Source organism: Lynx canadensis, chromosome C1 (genome assembly GCF_007474595.2).
Source record: "Lynx canadensis isolate LIC74 chromosome C1, mLynCan4.pri.v2, whole genome shotgun sequence".
In the NCBI taxonomy this organism is placed as follows: Eukaryota; Metazoa; Chordata; class Mammalia; order Carnivora; family Felidae; genus Lynx; species Lynx canadensis.
Window position 1 is genome coordinate 220,345,604 of NC_044310.1, and position 20,094 is coordinate 220,365,697.

Below are 20,094 nucleotides of genomic sequence, written 5' to 3' on the forward strand. Positions count from 1 at the left end.
TAACTGTTCACTACAAAATTGCTTTAATTTGGAAAATGTTCAAGAAAATAAGTTAATGAAATAGTCTGGTCAGTTGCTAACCAGTTCTACAAACTCCACACATCCGATGGGCGCTTGTCCAGTCAGAGGAGACAAAAACACACGTGTGTATACAAAAGCAGAAAGACTAAAAAACTTTACGCCTTTCCGAAGTCCACAAGTGAAAGCCCTTTAACAGTACAAACTCAACCCGGGACTAGAACGCTTTCCCGAGGTCATGACAAAAGTGAATTCCAAGTCTATTTATAAAACTAAAATCTTACAGCATCACTGGCTTTTGTTCTAGCATTTTTTTTAAGGCTAGAGAGCTTTTAGCATTTTGCATGTGAGCTTTTAGAACGTGAACTGGGCCTAGTTCTTGAGAGTTTACTTTCTCTAAATGGAAGAGGCCCGAAAACGATTCAGTCCCCCAGAGTGATACTGAGGAGCAGGGAGCTGGTGTCCGCTCAGCAGGGTCCGCCCCTAGGGCACAAGGCCCCGCAAGGCTCTGGGGCCACTTCCCTCGCGCACCTGCTCTCCATCTCCGGACTCAGCGCCGACAGACCTCCACTTTCTGAAGAAAGAAGAAGACGTTGTATCATTCACACAAGATTCTAAGACACTTGCTTCTCGCTGGGAGAATCCCTAGCCGCAGAGACATCAGGGGCCTTCAGAACCGGCCTGGCTCTGCCCGAGTCCCGGCCCCTGCCGAGCTGCTGCGCGGATTCTAGGCCTGGGGCCACCAGCACCAGCTTGGTCCGCCCGCTTTGAGCACTGGTGACCAGACGCACTGGCTGCTGCCCAGCTGTGCAGCCACAAGCCTCATCTGAAGAGCCAGGGCTCCTGGGTCCCCTCAGAGCATCCCACTCCCACCGTCTGCAGCCTTACCCTTTCCTTTAGCTGGCTCAGGCCACCACCGGCCCTTTGCCCCCGATCCTTCTGTGGGCGCCTCCTTGTCAGGGGCTCCCCTGGGTGCTCACCCACCTTCTAAGGCCCCGGTGGTGTTCAGGGGCCTCTGGAACAGAATCAAGCTCCACTTTTTCCACAGGTGACAAGCCAGCTACAAGGCCTGACATTTGTGTCCAGGACAGCATGGAGGAGGGAGCGTCCTCCTCAGACCCAGGAAGGCAGCCTGGGGAACCTCCTTGCCTTCCTGGCACACCGGCCATGCCTCTCACCTGGCTTGTTCGCTCGACACACCTCATCCCAGGTGTAGTCAGCAAGGTTCACAGGCTGTGTCACCCAGGGGTCTGTCACCAGCTTCTCCAAGGTGGTGCGCTGTTCGGGGATAGGCTGCAGCAGCCCAGACACGAGGTTCATGAGATCTGGGGACAGAGAGACCCACCCCACGCGTGTGGGTGGATCCAGGCCAGGCTCAAGTAGAATATGTCTCAAAACTACAGGTCCTGGGTGTGCCTGCCATGAGCACCTCTGAGCCCCGGAACCTCCATTTCTGACAAGAACCTGGGGTCCCTGGCACACGGGCCCAGCTGCGCCCCAGACAGGCTGCAGGAGACGCTTGTCCCTCTGAAATGGAAGCATGGAGCTCAGGGTCCCGCCTTGCTCACCTAACCAATGTGCGGAGCTTCGTCAACTCGACCTGTTCTTGGGGCTCTGGCTGTGCAGAGCTTTGAACGACACAGGGTTTGTGGGACAAGAGGAGAGGGACGTGGCCAGAGCAAGCCCTGCGTTGTCCCCCCCCCCCAAAGGAAGCACGGGCTCCGGGAAGAGCCCCAGCCTTGGGTCTGGATTTGGGCCCCATTTCCTGTAAGAACATGGGGTCCCCTCAACCAGGGCTACTCTGGGCCTCACCATCCCAGAGGGTATCCTGAGAACCTGGTGAGTGAGCGTGTGGAATAGGCGCTATGGGTGGAACAGCTTGTGCTGCGAGCGGCGTGGTTCGTGGGAATCCGGGACTTCAGCAAAGCTCTAAAGATCCTCCTCCAGGCTGTTAGGGACTCAGTGTCCCCACACCTCCCCCCATCCCTGTCCCCCACTGGGACAGTGTCAGGAGGTGGAGCCCTCGGGAGGTGACGGGGGCGGGGGGTGTTCTATGACGTCTTTCATTTGAGTGTGCGGCCCTGTGATAGGGTCAGTGTCCTCGCAAGAAGAGAGACCGAGCGTGGCGTGTGGGCACTCTCTCTCATCGGGAACCGAATCCGCGGGCACCCTGGTCTTGGCCTCTCAGCCTCCAGACAGAAATGGATGTCTGTCTGTCGTGTAAGCCCCAATCCGTGGCGTGTTTTCGTGGCGGTGCTGACTCTGGCTTCCAACCTAAGCGGAGTTAGGCTGGACTCCAAGCTGGTTCCAAACGGACTCTGTGCACGAGATGTTCATGCTCGTCACCCCGCCACTTGTAAGGATAAACGAGTGCCGTAGAGTCACAGGATGCCAAGCCTGGAAGGGACCCCGGAGCCCACGGGCCAGCAGTGCCCGTGAAACTCTTACCAGCCCCCTCCCTGGGGCTCCTCCGCTTGGGGTGCCAAAGGGGCCGACTCCAGGCACAGGAAGTCACTTCCAGGCCACTGAGCCCACTGGTCCTTCCCCCAAATGCACACCACCCCCTCCCCCCCGTGGCCCCGACAGGAGCCGGAGGTGCGACAGAAACCCGCAGGCTTCCCAACAGCTGCTAGGGGGCCGAGTCCCACCACTGCCCCCAAGTGATGAATGTCTGACCCCAGTGCTGACCTTACAGTCACTGCCACAGCCAGGTTCCCAGGCTGCTAGCGTCTGTCTCAGAAGCGGGCCCCCCGGGACCCAAGGGGGATTCTCCTGCACATAATGTTATCATGACGGTTTAGTCATGGTCACGTTACCCTTCTGTCCACGTCGGCATTAGCGGCACAGCAAGAGCAACGAGGTCGTCAGCACGGACAAAGGGGCGCTGTGCCCGAGGCAGGGGACTGAGCCGTCTCCGCGGCACCTGCGGCGCAGGCTCACCTTCTGACACCAGGTATGGCGGGTGGATCACGGCCTCCATGGTCTCCTCCAGCTCGCAGAAAGGGTTCTCCTCAAAGATCAGCGTGTACAGCGTGACCCCCAGTGACCACATCTCCAGCTCCGGCCCCTTGTACCTGCAAGGAGGTGGCGGCCACATTCGGGGCACGCCCGGGCTCAGCCCAGAGCCACAGGCCCGCCCCACAGGGCGCCCCCGGCGCGTCCTGCAGCCCTCCTCAACTACGCCCTCAGCTCCGGCTCCAGCCACGCGCTGGGGAGGGAGAGAAAAGCAAACCTTCGTGCTCAGGCAGCTGAGAGATGCCCACTGCCAAACGGGAGGGTGTGCGGCATGTGAGGGTGGAGCACCTCCTGATGGGAGGGCTTCCTGGAGGAGGTGCAGAGAAGGCCCAGCAGAGTAGAGGCTCTAAGCTGCACGGGAGCAGGAGGAGGGCCAAGGTAACAGCAGCGACCCAGAGGAGGGGGCGGGGGGGGGGGAGGGGGTGGAACAGGGATAGTGCTTTGTCGCCATGTTTCATCATCGTAAGGACCTAACCTGGCTTCCACTCGTGGGCACCTGTGAGATGCCAACACTCCGCCAGGCATTTTATGGGACCCTGCCCCAGGCCCCACAGCTGGCCCGAGAAGCAGCGCCTCCACGTGACACAGAAGGTGGGGAGCTGCCGCTGAGCCGGCCCCAGAGCCGCGTGGTCACGGGGGTCTGGCACTCGGGGGACGGTCCGGCCCGGAGAACAGAGACGGAGTCAGTCACACCACGTGGCTGAGAGACACTGGTGAGCGGTAAGAGGGTCCAGGACGTCAGGGCGCAGGAGAGCGAGCTGGGGGGGCCCTGGACGCTGAGAGGTGCCGGGAGGACAGGCCTCAGGCAAGTGCGGGGTGAGAGACTGCACAAGCCAGAGCGAGGAAAGCAGGTTCGACACTTTTTGTTTTGTGTTGTTTTGCAAAGAAAGATTTCAAGAATACTGGAGACTGAAGACAAAAGTCCAACGGGGTACCACAGGTGGCAGTGAACGTTTTCTGTAAAGGGCCAAACACAAACGTTTTCGGCTTGTGGGCCACCCAGCCCCTGTCGCCGGCACGACACTCTGCCACAGCAGCGTGAAAGCTGACACAGACACCGCATAAGCAATAAAAGTCTGCGTATAAAACCCAGCGGCGGGCCGGTTTGGCGGAGAAGGATGCAGAGACAATGAGGAAGGAGGCAGAGTCCCTGAGGACGGGATCTAGAATCAGAGCTCAGCAAACCCCTGGTGAGGTGAGATGGGGGAGCACGCAGGAGGGCGCCCGCAGGCCAGAGAGGAGGGCGCAGGCACGGCGCAGGGCCGGGGCCCCCGGAGAAGGCGGGATCGCCCTCGGGCGGGCACTGAGGTGCGGCACCACCCTGCGCTTCCCTGTGGGAGCTTCCCAGCCCGGGTGCAGGGGGTGGGGCGGGGGGCAGACAAACCACAGAGCACATGCCGTGATCCCACGGACAGGACGTGCAGCCCCCGCTACAACTCTGACGACCTGGTGGCCACCACAGGACAAGACAGCAGCCAAGAGCACGCTTGGGGGCACCAGGTGCTCAAATTACATCTTCAGAGAAACTCCAAGGCCCTCTTAGACTATCCCCCTTCGATCTTCCCTCCCGTCTGGTGGCTCCGAGTGTGCCGGATGACAGGGGAAGGGCTTAGTGAGCACTGGCTGGAGCCCCCTGTGGCCCGCAGGCTCCGGGGCAGGAGCAGGAGGCCTGGCCAGGCCCCAGGCCACTCGGTCCTTTGCACCAGTACGTCCCATTGCTCGATCCCCAACAGTGGTTACTAGAATAGCTGTTATTCCTGTCGTCATGAGGAATAAACCCAACTGAGGAGAGTCCCTCTTCATTCTTATGCTTATCTTGATCTTTCATGTTTTCTAGAAGTCCAGACCTACACACAAGTTGAGAAAAGACCACAACAGATCCTGCAGCCACCGCCCAGCATCCCGTAACCAGCCTTACTTTGCCTGCCTGCCCACGGACCACAAAACGCTCGTAACCAGTCGGCGGCCCTGTCACCAAGAGGCGCAAACTGAAACAGTTTCCCACCTAAACTCCCGCGGGTGGCAGGGCCCCGACGGAAGGCGCGAGGCCGGGCTGCCGCGCAGCACGTACGTACGGGTTTCCCAGGAGCACCTCGGGCGCACAGTACTCGATGGTCCCACAGAACGTGTGAAACAGCCTGCCCTTCTCCAGGTAGGCAGCCGAGCCGAAGTCGATCAGCTTGATGGTAAAGTCCTCCGCGATCACGATGTTCTCGTCCTTGATGTCCCGGTGAATGATGCTCTTGGAGCGCAGGTAGGCCACTGCCGACACCAGCTGCAATAGGGGCCACGGGGACTTTTTAGAAAAGCAAGTCAGGTAAAACATGCATTTAAAATAAGGATTAACCGCAAAGAAAGAAACAGTAACGAAGCTAAGAGCCTATTGTCTGGTTTGTCAAGCGTGGCTGACAAGAAAGAAGGCTGGATGCTGCAGACGCCGCCCAGCTCAGCGTGGGCAAAGCAGGTCCAGGTGGGGTGCTTGGCGTGGCCGGCCTGTCCCACCGCTGGCAGGAGCACCAGCACCTGATTCTTCTTTAAAATTTCGGAGCGCCTGGGCGGCTCAGCTGGTTAAGCGTCCGACTTCGGCTCAGGTCGCGATCTCACAGTTCATGAGTTCGAGCCCCGCATCGGACTCTGCGCTGACAGCTCGGAGCCTGGAGCCTGCTTCGGATTCTGTGTGTGTGTCTCTCTCTCTCTCTGCCCCTCATCCAGTTGTGCTCTGTTCTCTCTCTCTCTCTCTCTCTCTCTCTCTCTCTCAAAAATAAATGTTAAAAAAAAATTAAAAAGCAGGCGCCTGGGTAGCTCAGTCAGTTGAGCGTCCGACTTCGGCTCAGGTCACGATCTCACAGTTCATGAGTTCGAGCCCCGCATCGGACTCTGCGCTGACAGCTCGGAGCCTGGAGCCTGCTTCAGATACTGTGTGTGTGTCTCTCTCTCTCTCTCTGCCCCTCATCCAGTCGTGCTCTGTTCTCTCTCTCTCTCTCTCTCTCTCTCTCTCTCAAAAATAAATGTTAAAAAAAATTAAAAAGCAGGCGCCTGGGTAGCTCAGTCAGTTGAGCGTCTGACTTCGGCTCAGGTCATGATCTCACGGCTCATGAGCTCGAGCCCTGCATCGGACTCTGTGCTGACAGCTCGGAGCCTGGAGCCTGCTTCGGATTCTGTGTCTCCTTCTCTCTCTGCCCTCCCCCACTCGTGCTCTGTTTCTCAGGCTCTCAAAAATAAAATATAAAAACGTTAAAAAAAAGTTAAAAAAAATAAATGAAAAAATAAAATTTCATTATTATTATTTGTGACAAGGACACTCTCAACATAAGATCTACACTAAACCAATTTCTGAGTCTGCACTACAGTATTATTAGCTATGAAACAGGACTTAGTCATCTTGTGTAGCTGACACTTTGTGCCCCCACCAGACAAACACTGATTCTCAAGTTCTCTCCACGCTGAGAAGCCTTCCCAGCAGACATTCACTCACCCCTCAATACACATCGTGACAATCTCAGGAGGAAAGACAGACCACGAGCAGAAGCTACAAAGACGCACGGTGGGCACCTTACTGAGGGTGGTCTGGGCGTTCAACGGGAGGAGGCCCTGGAGAAAGACGGAGTCTGACACCGTCGGTCCACGGGGAAGGAAAGGACCCTGCTCAGAGTTCACGCAGTGCGTGGGGGCAGAGCTGGGAGCGGAGGCCAAGTCTCCAAACTCCTACTTCTGGGCTCTAGCAGATTCCCAGAGAGCAGCACCGAGCATCAGCCACACTGTGTGGGGCTCTCACGGAGGCAGACGTAAAGTAAGTCCACTGGAAGTGGGCTTCATTCCAACAGGCCTCATGCAATAGTTCCTGCTCTGAAAGGGTATGGTTGTGACAATATACTGTAGGTCCTCCCTCCCCCTCGCTGCATAGGAGAGCTGGCCGCTGAGTGCAGTGGATTTGGAGCTGAGAAGCAATTCACTGATAACTGGCTCTCTACATACATACGCTAATATATAATGGTATTTCTCTATAAAATCATGAATCCATACGCACATACATATGTAGCACTTACGCATGTAAATTTACAGAAGGGCTACAGATACTTCTTGAAAAATTATAAAGTAGAGGACACTATATTTACCTATGTCAGGTGCCCCAGAATTAACAACTGAGAGACACCAGCTATTAACAAGTGACTCCTGTTGTCATAGGACTGCCTGCCATGAAGATTTCAAAAACAAATCTTTGCTATGCATTAAGGTAGATGGGTATGTAATCTTGCAAAACAGGAAGAGGGGAAAAGGGGACGACGGTCTTTGAGCAGAATCACGATGCCTGAAATTTATAAGTAGGTGCCTGAGAAAGTTAATTTCAGAAATCCAATAGCTTCTGGGATTTTATAGCTCTAGGTACAAAATGTCAATTTATGGAAGCTGTCATTAGAAATTAAGTCATCACCAGGAAACAATCAGAGAGCAAACCTGGGACTTGTTCACTCCCCTCTGCCCCCGGCCTTCCAGATTATTTCTCCACTCTTTCCAGGGTGCTTGGAACACTCTAAAATGAAATCACCACCGTCTCCTCAAAACAAGAATTACTGTCTCCTCTCCACCCCCTCCCCAACCTCTCTATCTCCCAGCATGCCTTTCTATTTCGCTGATCAGTCTCCTGTTCCAATAAAAGAATAAACGGACAAGATCAATACATAAACAGATATAAAGAGACCAAAACAAACACTGTAAAATGAGATTGCTAGAATCTCAACCTTTACTGATTACTTTAACTGACTGGACAGCTACTATTTATCGAGCATTTACAATGTGCGGGACACCGTGCCGCACAAGTGCCTCAGAGGCTCTGATCTAACCCTCCTAGCCTTCCCATGCCAGCACTATCATGATCCCTGCTGCACAGATTAGCAATGGTTTCCTGCTGGGAGACGAGGATTCAGATCAGAGGCACAGGCCTCAAACCTTAATCCAACAGCTTTGCTGGCCAAGTTTTGCAATTGGCATGGGTACTGTAGGAATATTTCTGGCTAAGTTTGCAATTGGCATGGGTGCTGTAGGAATATAAATAAGCTTCCATCTCCGAATGGTCCAGGACGGCATCTGGCCTCCAATGTATATCTTATTATGTATCTTACTCCGTCAAATCCAAAATCTAAAGGCTAGACCCCAGCTGGTGAGAGAAGTGCGTGTGAAGCCACATCTGCGCGGCCTCAGAGCCCCGTGCCCAAGCCCGTCACCTCCCCAGCACGGCGCCAGCCTGCTCACCTGTCGGAAGATGTAGCTCGCCAGGGGCTCGTCCAGGCCGGGGTGGCGGTCGATGAACGCAAAGAGGTCCAGGCCGGAGCCGTGCTTCTCCATCACCAGCTGAAAGAACTCTTGGTTTTCAAATACGTCCACCACCTGCAAAAACACAAAGTCAGGTCTGGGCCTGCCGAGACACCTTCAAGACCACGTATTTAAGAGCTTCTCCCACAAGCAACGTCGGGACACCGCTAAGTGAGAAACAGCACTCCACCTTGATGATGTTGGCGTGCTCCACTCTGGACAGAATCGCAATCTCCAAAGTAACTTTTCCAAGTTTGGGATCCTCAATCCAACAATCCTCCAACACCTTCTCCTTCTTAATAAACTTCACCACCACCTGCGAGGAAGACAGAGGGGAGAAGTGACCGCCAGCGTGCCTCCGCGTCCCCTCAAGCCTGGTGCCCACTGCTGCATCGCAGTGCAGGGGAGGGTAACCTCCACGCGTACCTCCCCGGAATCCAGGGACGGGAGAGAGGAACCTAGTAGTGACCCCCGCCCGGCACGAGGGACACACGGGCCCACCAGCAGCTGGCCAGCAGGGCTGAGGACACCTGCCCACTTAAAGTGGATGCGAGGGCATGATGGAGGGGCCGGGAGCTGAGGAGCCACAGCCTGGGCCAGAGACCTTGCAGCAGGTGCCCCTCAGAGGCCCCAGCACCCCCATTTCTCACGTGAGGACAAGTGCCCTGACCCAGGAGACGAACGAGGCGGCCTGAGGACTGGGAACACAAAGGCCACCACTCACATCAGCTGGAGCCCAGTGGAGTCCAGCAAGCCTGACACAGGCCAACACAAGAGAAACAGCATCACTGCCCAGGACGATGGCAAAGGTCACGGGGAGGAGACGAGCACTGTGCCGGTGAGGGCCGGGCGCGTGGCCGAGGGGCCAAGCGGGGAGCAGAGACGGCCGGCGGGAGACCCCACAAGATGGCCCCCGAGCCCCACCTCACCGGCTCATCGGCTGCGGGGGGCACGGCCAACACACAGCGTGCCCAGTGCACCGGGCGAGCAGGGAAGCAGGTAGGGAGGCTCCCCGAGAAGGGACAGCTGAGGGGACCCGCCGGAGGGGCAGCGAGCGGGAGGGGAACACGCAGAGGCAGGAGGAACAGCAAGGAGCACGTGCAGCACCCGGTCAGCCCTCACGTGACCTCGAGGAAAAGGTGATGGGTTAGTGCTGGCCATCAGTGGTGACAAGTGGTCAGATCCTAAGGATCCTGTGGAGAGAGGGCCCCGTGATTCGATAGGCTGGAGGAGACACGTGAGGGAAGGCAAGAAAATGAGGGAAGCAAGGCTGAAGCCCTGTGCACCCAGGGGCGCGGCCAGCGGGGGTGGGGGGGCACGCAGAGGCCGTGGCTGTCCCACCACAGGGTTCGAGCAGACCAGCGGGAAGCCTGCTGCCACGGGCTGCAACACACACGTGAGAGGGGGTTCAGGGGAAAGTACAGAGAGAGAAAGAAGGAGAAGAAAGAATTAACAGAACAAAAGAATACATTCTCTTAAGGTAAAGAAAGCTTTAAACATTCAGGTCAAAGTCTCACCAAGCATCAAGCAAGAATAAACAACACACACGTGCGCGTGCACACGCACACACACACGCAGAAATACATCCTGGTGAAACGTATGAAGTCCAAAGATTAAAAGAAAAAATTCCGGGGGCGCCTGGGTAGCTCCGTCAAGCATCTGACTCTTGGTTTCAGCTCAGGCCATGATCTAAGTTCAAGCCCCACGTCGGGCTCTGCGCTGTCGGGCTCTGTGCTGACAGGCTCCAGCACGGAGCCTACTTGGGATTCTCTCTCCCTCTCTCTCTGCCCCTCTCCTGCTCGCTCACGTGCTCTTTCTCTCTCTCTCAAAATAAGTAAACTTCAAAGAGAATTTTTAAGTAAATTAAAAAAATCATAAAGGAAAAACATCAGATGGCTCTTCAAATAAATGCTAGATGACAGCAGACGTGGGCTCACACGTTCGGAGAGGAATAGGGAGGGCGCATCGCCACTGAAATGGAAGGGAAACAAATCAGAAAACATGTAAGAACTCAAAGTGTCCTTCCTAGGAAATTAGTAACGCACATTCCAGCAAAAGAAAACTAGGCACGAGAAAGAGAAGAGACTGGATATAGAAATGACACCAATTTAAGAAAAGGAGGACAGGATTTGCACATGGAAAACCACGGCATGCGGCTGAAAGAAACATGCTGGTCTGAACACGCGGAGAGACACCGCGGGTCCTGGGTCACAAGAGCCACTGTGTCGGGATGGCAGTCCTCCCGTCCTGTCCCGCGGACTGAGACTGCAGAGCAGCGCTTGGCCCTCGAACGGGCACCTCACCCGTGCAGGGCTGTTTTCTGATTGGCTGCTTTCCTTCATCGTTTGCTGGCCTAGTAATATTTAGGCTGACATCTGTGTTCTGAAAGGTGAAACTACTCATGTGTTTCTTTTCAAACCAAGAGAAGGACTCTCGGCAGCTTCTTTCCTCTTCCTTTAGGCAGAGCGGTCCAAAGAAAGCCCTGTGGTCTGTCGGGTCACTGACCCAACCAAGAGCGAGACCCGCCTCACGAGGACTAGACAATGAAGCCCCTGCAAACACAGGTGGCAAGAGCGGCCCGCGCCACCACCAACCGCTCTGCAGGGGCCTTGTCACTCAGTAATGGCTCCACGAGACACCTCCAATCTGATAAGCTAGAAATACAGCACAATTAACTCCCAGAAGGTACAAGAAGACAAGTTCAAAGAAAACAAAACAAATATCTGGTTAACAAAACAGACACTTCTTTGGCAAGTCTCGCAAAGACGAGAGAGGGCAAACACAAGAACTAGGATGGCCGAGCGAGCAGACGCAGCTGCACGTCACCTGCACACGGATTTGCACACGGAAAACCACAGCATGCGGCTGAAAGAAACACGCAGGTCTGAACAGGCGGACAGACACCGCGCTGACACGAAAGCGCTAACTCCACAGGCCTCGCGTCACGCTGATGTCAGAAGAGAGGGAAAACTCATGGATGGAATATAAATGAAAAAGAATCCCAAGTAGCACTATCAGCAAGCCAAATTCAGCAATGCGGTAAGAGAATATTGTAACAGAACCAAGGGCTGATTCTGGAAAACACAAGCTGATCGGTGTTACTGACCAGAGAAACCAAGGGTGTGATCGTGTCAGCCACTCACTACCAGACAGAACTCAGCACTCGTTCTTCAAGCCAAGTCTCAGCGAGCTGCAAACAAATGAAACACCCTCCCCAGAAGGATCCATCGAGAAGGGAACGGAGTGGCCGCGATGGCAGGGACGCAGCAAGCGGCAGCCTGCTCGTGAGCCGCTCACCTGGAGCTCTGGGGGACCCACGAAAACACGTCAGGACCGCAAGGGTCTCGCACAGACACACGATGTGTCAACCCCAACATGTGCTGGTAACAGCCAACAGGTCAAAGGACCCCGAATACACGGTCTCCCAGAAACCAGTAGGTGGCACGGGGACACCTGGGCAGTGTCACGGTGTTCACAGGGACAGGCAGGACGGTCACCATGTCGATTCCCTCAAATCACAAAACGCTGCGCAGCTACACCCGCAGTCTCAACAGGATATGGGAGGAGGGGCAGCGAGGCCTCGGCTCAGGTGGACGAGGAATAAGTAAGAATGGCCACGCCCACTGAGACCACAGAAGGAAGCCTGGCGTGTCCCAACCTGAAAATCAACAGACATCAGCCCCCGAGGGAGAGGCACGCGAGAAGCCCACATGGCCCCGAAGCGGCGGGCAGGATGGCCAAGGGGGGAACGTGTGCGCTGCCTCGGGTGCTCTCCGGGCCAGCCGGTGTGCTCAGTGCTTTCCACGGAGGACGCCTCCTGCCCCGTGCCACGGCACTGAGGCCACGGATGCACCGGAGCGGCCCCGTTGCTGCGCACGGCCCAGGAGCCACAGTACCTCCTTATTCTCCTCTCTGTCCACCGCGGTCCACACGAAGCCGAAGGCCCCGCTGCCCAGTGGGCTCAGCGTGCTGTACTTGCGGGAGTACGCGCCCTCGCAGGCGGCCAGCCCCTCCACCTCCAGAGCCGTCGGGGGCTCCTCAAACCAGGGCTGGCTCCTGAGCATCTGTGAATGAAACGGGACGCCCGAGGGGCCACGTGTGACCAGCAGCAGGCAGGCTCGCGTCATCCGGTCCCCTGTCCCCCCTCCTCCCGTGTCCTGGGGGTACCTGGCCTGAGAAGTGCCCTCCCGGTTAGCCCAGATGGGCACACACACCCGAGCGTGTTTATACCCCGCCCTGCACACGGGGCAAACTCAGGTCTAAGATTCCACGTCTGGCTTCCGACTTACCCACGAACTTAGAAGACAGGCCCAAAAAGGCACAACTGGACCTCCCTCCCGTCGCAGAGGAAGCAGAGAGAAAGAGAGAAAAGCCGGGCAGCACCGGTTCCCACACCACGCGGCGGGTGCAAGGTGGGAGCTGACCGCAGACACCCACCTCCCCTGTGCTGGGTCCAGAAAGCTCACACATGGAGTGGCTGGAGCTGGGCAGGCTGGCCAGGAGCAGGCGGGTCCGCGCGGCCGAGTCCCGGTGGCTGCGTAGCAGGTCTTTCACGAGCCAGCAGCAGAACAGGGTCGCGGAGCCCTGGAGCTCCACCCGCTTCACCTCAAACTGCACACCTGGAGAGGAGGGAGGGTCACCACGACAGCTCCACCGTGCACCGGGCGGGGCGGGCAGGGGCACCCACACTCGGACGACGGGGGAAGCCTGGAGACAGCTGCCGGGAGTGTGAGCGGCCTCAGTGGAACGCGTACGTGCCTATGGCGGTTCCTGCAACCACACGTGCGCGTACGTACAAAGCCCACGTGGTTTGGATACACGTCTGTGCATTTTTACACGGCCTCCAAGGTACACGCCAAAACAAACGGGGTCATCTTGGGGGAGGCGCTCACAGGTGGCTTTATTTTCTTTTTGTTTGTGTTTTCTAGTACATCTACAGATAACACATATTACTCGTAGAACCTTTTTAAGGTTAGGGAAAAAGCCTTAGTAATCGACGCTGTGAAGTCAGCAGTAAGGAAACGACCGGTGAAAATGATGTGGATCTGCTAAGAAATCAGGAGATAATGTGCTAAGAAATCACGAACATAATCGACTCCCAGGGGCAAAGTGAAGGGGCCCGACAAGAACATTGCCTCCTAGCGCACAGCGCGTCAGGCGCCAGAGCCCCAGCGGCACACGTGGGGCCACAGGGCACCTCGCTGCCCAGGGTGACCATGGAGGTCGGGGCCGGCAGAACCCGTCCCCCGGTGCACGGAGCAGCTCCCAGGAAGGGACCGCAGGCTCCACCCTTCCCTAGCACGTGCACTCGTCACCCTACTTTTCAAGAGATAAGCTCTCACTGCGGACCCTTTAGCGCACCATTTCTGCCCAAACTATTCAGGGGGTGCAGCCACGTCAGACTCCGGGACGAGGAAGTCCCTGCACCGGCCATGCTGTGCTCCCACAGCAGCCGCCCGCCACATACTCAGCCACGAGCCGTCTCGGTGGTAACAGCTGCCGGAATAGGTGCCCTCCTGGATCTCATGCTGCAGAGGGGCCCCGGGCATCGCCGGGCTGTCCCCTTTCACAGGCGTGGAGGTGACCTGGAAGCTCAGCCTGGGCTCCTCCAACGGGCACACCTCCACGGAGCCAGCTCCCGGCGTGGGAAGGACGCAGGTTGGGTTCTCTCTGCCGCTCACTTTGTAGGGTCCTGAGGACACCACACGGGTCTCAGAGGGCTCGGCCGGGCCGCGCCCCAGACAGCTCTCGCGAGGCTGCTGAACTTCACCAAGATGCAAGCAGGTGCCCGTCAGGAGCAACAGCTCTCTGTCGTCCAGAACTTGTGACCCGGGCCCGTGCGGACCACTCAGGTCTGCGTCAGAGCCCGCCAGCGAAGGAGAGGCCATCTCCACGAGCTCTGACACGGTACAGGAACGGTTCAAGGACGTTCGGTCTGTCTGTTCACCGAAAAAGAGTTCCTTGAGATTCCAGGAAAATGAATTCCCATCGGCCTCCCGGGCCTGCACCGCATCCAGGACCCCGGGGAGGTCTGTGGCCAGTGCGTAGTAAGCCGCGGAGCTGCCCACACGGCTGCGCGGGCCTCCACCTCCCGGGTCACACAGCGACACAGGGGCAGAGAATAGGGGGCGCTCTGTGTAAGAGACGCCCGGTGGCCCCACGACGCTCCACTTGGACAGCTGCTCCTTAATTAGGCAAGTCTGCAGCTCATCTCGGTCACTCTCCCCTGCCCACGGCTCATCTAGCACAGGCTTCCAGAATGAGGGTGGCGCTGCCCTGGGGGGGCTTCCGGGCTGCGTGTTCTGCTCACCCCCATACCTGGGGTAGCACGGCAGGAGGCGCTGTCCCGCCGGCTGGCCTGCAGCATGGGGCACGGGCATGACAGAACCAGCCCGATGGTTTGAACCACCGGCACTGCTCACACCTGCCCCCTCCAGCTGTGCCTCCTGGTGCGGGCCACACACCCCAGGGTTTCTGCTCCCACCCTCTGCTGGAGCCGGGCCTTCAGAGTCTTCACGTGAAGCAAACGTCCACGTGTCCCTGGGGCCAGACCCACTTTTTCCCTCAAGGTCCCGTATGAGGCTCTCTGGGGCTGCACGCTCCTCCTTCTCCAAGACAGTGTCCTGCTGGGCCTCGGGTAAGGACCACTGGCTATGCGCTGGCGGGCATCCTTCTGGGAGGTTCCGCTGGTCCTTGGACAATGAGTATTCCTGGGTTGTCGGGCTTCTTTCCAGGGTGTTCTGCTGGTCCTTGGACAATGACTTTTCTCTGAGGGCTGCCAGGCTTCCTTCCGGAGTGTTCTGCTGCTGGCCCTCAGGAAATAACCACTTACTGAAGGCTAGTGAGCTTCCTTCTGGGATGTTCCGCTGGTCCTCAGGCAAGGACTGTTCCTGGGATGGTGGGCATCCTTCTGGGATGTTCCGCTGGTCCTCAGGCAATGAGTATTCCTGGGATGGTGGGCATCCTTCTGGGATCTTCTGCTGGTCCTCAGGCAGTGACTGTTCCTGGGATGGTGGGCATCCTTCTGGGATGTTCCGCCGGTCCTCAGGCAATGACTGTTCCCGGGATGGTGGGCATCCTTCTGGGATGTTCTGCTGGTCCTTGGGCGATGACCGTTCCTGGGCTGGCAGGCTTCCTTCTGGGATGTTGTCCCCTCTGAGGATTGTAACACGGATGATGTAATTACTTAAGAGCCACAGAAGAACCAAAAGTAAAGACCACACAGATCCTCCTCTATTAAAGACAAGTATAAAGCAGTCACCACCATAAGCTATGAGCAGCTCATGTATTCTCTAGATAAATCCTCATTTAACAATGATTTAGCAAAGACAGCCCTGAACACCCAGGACCCTACGTTCAGGGCTCCGGTCAGCATCGTCGCTTCGCGGGGAGGGAGCCTCCCTGTAGCCGTGCAGCCCTGTACGATGTTGACCTGTGATCGGCTACAAATGCTGTCAGATGTCACAGCCAAAGACAGACAGCTCTGAGAGGCTGGCACAAGGAGGGGCCGTGAGAGCAGGGCCTCACAGGGGTGGGAAGAGCTGGGACACAAGCCCAGGAACTTCGCATGGAGGCAACCGAGGGAGGGGCCGCCTCCAGGCAGGGGGGCGATCACAGAGCCAAAGGCCCCAGGTGAGGACCCCCGCCCCCACAGCTGGCCCGGCCACTGTGGCCCCACGTGACAGATGACGCTGAGCTCCTGCCCGGGGCCAGCCGAAGCCTGACGCCAGCACCAAGATGCACAGAAGGTGGCCGTGGCCGGCCTCGCTGGGGCGTGTGCGCCGATGATCTGGCAAGCGTCACCGCAGAGGTTTGTAAAGAGGCACAGGTTAGGAAGGAACCAACACAAAAGGGCAGGTCCCACAGAGGAGGGAACCGTGAGTGGGGTTCTGGGAACAGCAGCAGTTTTCTGGGGAAAACGAGGGCACGGGCAAGGGTGTGTAGAGGCCAGGCAAAAATCTTCTGCGTCTCTGGCTATATCTCTCTATCTCTGTCCATTCACCCAGGCCAAGAGACCAGCCTGGAGCTGGCCCCCAGGAACCGGCACGTCCTCTGCAAGGTCCAAAAAGGAGGCAGAAGGTCTCAATCCCCTTTCTAAGCAGTGCGGGCACCCTCGGAGGGCACGCAGGGTCAGTCCCCAGGGAAGGGTAGGGCACCCACCCATGTGGGCACGCGGGGCGAGGCCAGGGGCAGCACTGTACCCGCGTCCCACCACCATAGCTCCCAGCAGCCAGGTTTCATAGTGTCACTGCATTCCAGCCAGGGTAAACTGAGGAAGTGACAAGGAGGCTTCTGGGGGAGCCTTTAAGTACAGAGAGGCTCCTGTCCCCCTCCCACCTCCCCTCCACCCCGCTGCCCCAGCTGGCACACGGCAGGGCCCGCACCAGTGCCTCCGGGTGGTTCACGCAGGGTCACAGGCTGGTCTCCAACACAACAATCCACTTGGGTGTGTTAGCAACTGCCTCCGGGGCTCCTGGGAGAGCTGGGAGAATGAGGAGCAGGCACGACCCTTGGTCCCCAGGCACCGAACACTCCCAAAGTCATGCTGCAAACCTGCCTTCCCACTTCCCAGTCTCACCGTGTTTGCTGATTTAGCCCATTTTCTGCTACAAAGTATTTCTTAGGGATGATCCTTAGCATTCCTTTTGCAATGCTTATTTATGGGGTGAGTGATGAGTGACTGAGGGAGCGATGAAGGAGTGAATGACAGAGTGAATGGAGGAGGGAGCAAGGGAAGGAGTACGGGAGGGAGGGAAGGAGGGAGGGAGGGAGGGAGGGAGGGAGAGAGGAAGGAAGGAAGGAGGGAAAGGAAGGAAGGAGGGAAGGAAGGAGGGAAGGAGGGAAGGAAGAAGGGAAGGAGGGAAGGAAGGAGGGAAGGAAGGAGGGAAGGAAGGAAGGAAGGAAGGAAGGCAGGAAGGAAGGAAGGAGGGAAGGGAGGGAGGAAGGGAGGAAGGAGGGAGGAAAGGAGGGAGGGAAGGAGGGAAGGAGAGAGGGAAGGAGAAAGGGGGGAAGGAGGAGGAGGAGTTAGAAGGAAGGAGGGATGGAAAGAGGGAAGGAGGGAAGGAGGGAGGGAGGAAGGAGGGAGGGAAGAAGGAGGGAGGGAAGGAAGGAAGGACGGAGAAGGAAGGAGGAAGGAGGGGAGGGAGGAGGAGGAAGGAGGAAGGAGCAGAAGAGGAGGAGAAGGAGGGAGGGAGGGAGGGAGAAAGGAGGGAGGGAGGGAGGGGAGGAAGGAAGGAAGGAAGGAGAGGAGGGAAGGAAGGAGGGAGTGAGGGAGGGAGAAAGGAGGGAGGAAGGGAGGAAGGAAAGAGTGAAGAAAGGAGGGAGGGAGGGAGGAAGGAGGGAAGGAGGGAGGGAGGGAGGAGGGAGGGAGGGAAGGAGGAGGGAAGGAGGGAGGGAGGAGGGAAGGAGGGAGGGAGGGAGGAAGGAGGGAGGGAGGGAAGGAAGAAGGGAGGGAGGGAGGGAGGGAGGGAGGGGAGGGAGGAAGGAGGAGGGAAGGAGGGAGGGAGGAGGGAAGGAGGGAGGGAGGGAGGAAGGAGGGAGGGAGGGAAGGAAGAAGGGAGGGAGGGAGGGAGGGAGGAAGGAGGGAGGGAGGGAGGGAAGGAGGGAGGGAGGGAGGAAGGAGGGAGGGAAGGAGGGAATGAGGAGGGAAGGAGGGAGGGAGTGAGGGAGGGAGGAAGGAGGGAGGAAGGGAGGAAGGAAAGAGTGAAGAAAGGAGGGAAGGAGTGAAGGAAGGAGGGAGGGAGGGGGGAAGGAGGGAGGGAGGGAGGAGGGAGGGAGGGAAGGAGGAGGGAAGGAGGGAGGGAGGAAGGAGGGAGGGAGGGAAGGAAGAAGGGAGGGAGGGAAGGAGGGAGGGAAGGAGGGAAGGAGGGAGGGAGGGAAGGAAGAAGGGAGGGAGGGAAGGAGGGAGGGAAGGAGGGAAGGAGGAGGGAAGGAGGGAGGGAGGGAAGGAAGGAGGGAGGGAAGAAAGAAGGGAGGGAGGGAAGGAGGGAGGGAAGGAGGGAGGGAGGGAGGGAAGGAAGGAAGGAAGGAAGGAAGGAAGCAAGCAAGCCAGCCAGCCAGGGGCAGTGACAAGGACAAGCACACCTACAGGGCCTCTAGGAGGGACGTCGGTCTAGCACTACAACTTGAGCTCAGCACATCCAACCCGAGAGAAGCGTCGGAAGCGGCTCACTGGCGGGACTCGCTTGTCGCACAACCTCGTCCCAGAAAATGGAGCGTGCGGGGCCCAGACGGGAGCTTGGGGCAGAGCAGATGAGAGCCACCGCCAGGGTCCCCCACCCCGGGACTCGCAGGCCAGAAGCCCAGCGGCTTGTAGCAGCGACCACCCCTGGGGCCAGGGGGTCACGCCTCAGGAGGCCCCGCCGGGGGAGGGTCCCCCGTCCACAGATGGGCAGGTGGCACAGAGACCATCCAAAGCGGACCCCAGAGCGAAGTAGCGGAAAGCCAGGGAATCCAAGCCAACGGCAGGAAAGCAGCGAAACCGCAGAGCTCCCCGGGAGGTGACGCGTGGAAAGGGCTCGGACGCACACGTCTCACACACACACGTCAAGGACAACACGCACGGGGTGACCCGGTCTGTGCCACAGGGGCAAGAGCGGCTGCCCACGAGCACCCGCGGACGCGGAGGACACGCTAGGAAGGTGCTCCGCTCCGAGGACGGGGACGTGGCGGGGCAGCCCCAACGGCTGACGGCGGCTCCCGCGGGGAGAAAACTAGTTGAGAAACTCCAAAACGCTGTGTACCGTGGGACCACGATAACTAAGCAGGGACGACCGGTGAGTTTCTCTCTCTGCCTTTCTACATTTTCCACGCGTTCTAACGTGGACTTGACCACTCTACATACAGTATTTCGTTATTTAAAAGAGAGCGGACGCAAATGGTTTTTTAAATGAGGAAATCCTGCTATGTTAACTCCCTGGAACCCCACCCACACAACGGGGCTGGGTCTCAAGGCCACCACCGGGGACCACGCCGGGGACCACGCCCAACGGCCGATTCCGGTGCTCGAGCAAGCACTCGGTGGCCAGGAGCTAGCGGCACGCTCCTCGACCGCGCCCGCCTACCGCCGCCCCACCCCACCTCCAGGGGACTCACCGCGGAACAGGCGGAACAGGCGGAGGCGGGAGGGCGGGAGGGAGGTGGCCTCCTCTGGGGTCTGCCTGGCCCCAGGTCCCTGCGAAGGCTTCTCGGCTTCCCGCTACCTCTAGGGTCTCGCCTCGTGGCAGCTCGTGGTCTCCGACAAGCGAGCCGTCAACCCTGGAATCTGGCAGCAACAGAACAGACCGTTTCCCACCTGCTGACCGAGTCTCCCCCCACGGGACTCGTGAGCAGGGGGGGCCCCGACCTGATCTCGGAAGCCGTGGCGAGCCTACGTCCGCAGCGTGTCCCGGGCCACCCCCTCGCCGCTCTGCAGGTGCCCAGTCGGGGCCAGCGGCCCCCACTCTCCCTGCTGCGGTGTCCCAGGCCCTGCCCTCAGCCGGCAGGATCCCACCACCACCACCCCCGGGGCTGCAGCGCGTCCCTCCATCTGCCGAGAGCCCCCCCCGAGGGCTCTGCTCTGACTCCAGGTAAAAGCCCAAATCCGTACTGTGACCCCCACGGCCCTGCGGCCCGCCTCCTGACGCTCCGCCCAGGGCCTCTGGCCCCCGTCCCTGGAACGCCACTCCTGCCTCCTTCGGTGCCTCACCAAAAGCCACCATCCCAAGGGTCCCTCCCAGGCTCACGGACCCTGAGACTGTACGTCCTCCCCCT

At 58.3% G+C, this 20,094-nt stretch overlaps 1 protein-coding gene across 1 annotated transcript in view; it reads right to left on the reverse strand.

Moving 5' to 3' along the window:
- The window catches only part of PASK (PAS domain containing serine/threonine kinase), a 40,471-nt gene continuing 20,377 nt past the window's right edge, over positions 1-20,094 (reverse strand). Inside the window, exons 10-19 of the mRNA XM_030327590.1 lie at positions 19,438-19,606; positions 13,811-15,498; positions 12,781-12,962; positions 12,240-12,407; positions 8,534-8,659; positions 8,284-8,418; positions 5,109-5,308; positions 2,959-3,092; positions 1,197-1,343; positions 1-592 (exon numbers count right to left, since the gene is read on the reverse strand). Coding sequence (XP_030183450.1) covers positions 486-592; positions 1,197-1,343; positions 2,959-3,092; positions 5,109-5,308; positions 8,284-8,418; positions 8,534-8,659; positions 12,240-12,407; positions 12,781-12,962; positions 13,811-15,498; positions 19,438-19,606 — 3,056 coding nt within the window. The 3' untranslated portion in view covers positions 1-485. The remainder of the gene's footprint in view (positions 593-1,196; positions 1,344-2,958; positions 3,093-5,108; positions 5,309-8,283; positions 8,419-8,533; positions 8,660-12,239; positions 12,408-12,780; positions 12,963-13,810; positions 15,499-19,437; positions 19,607-20,094) is intronic.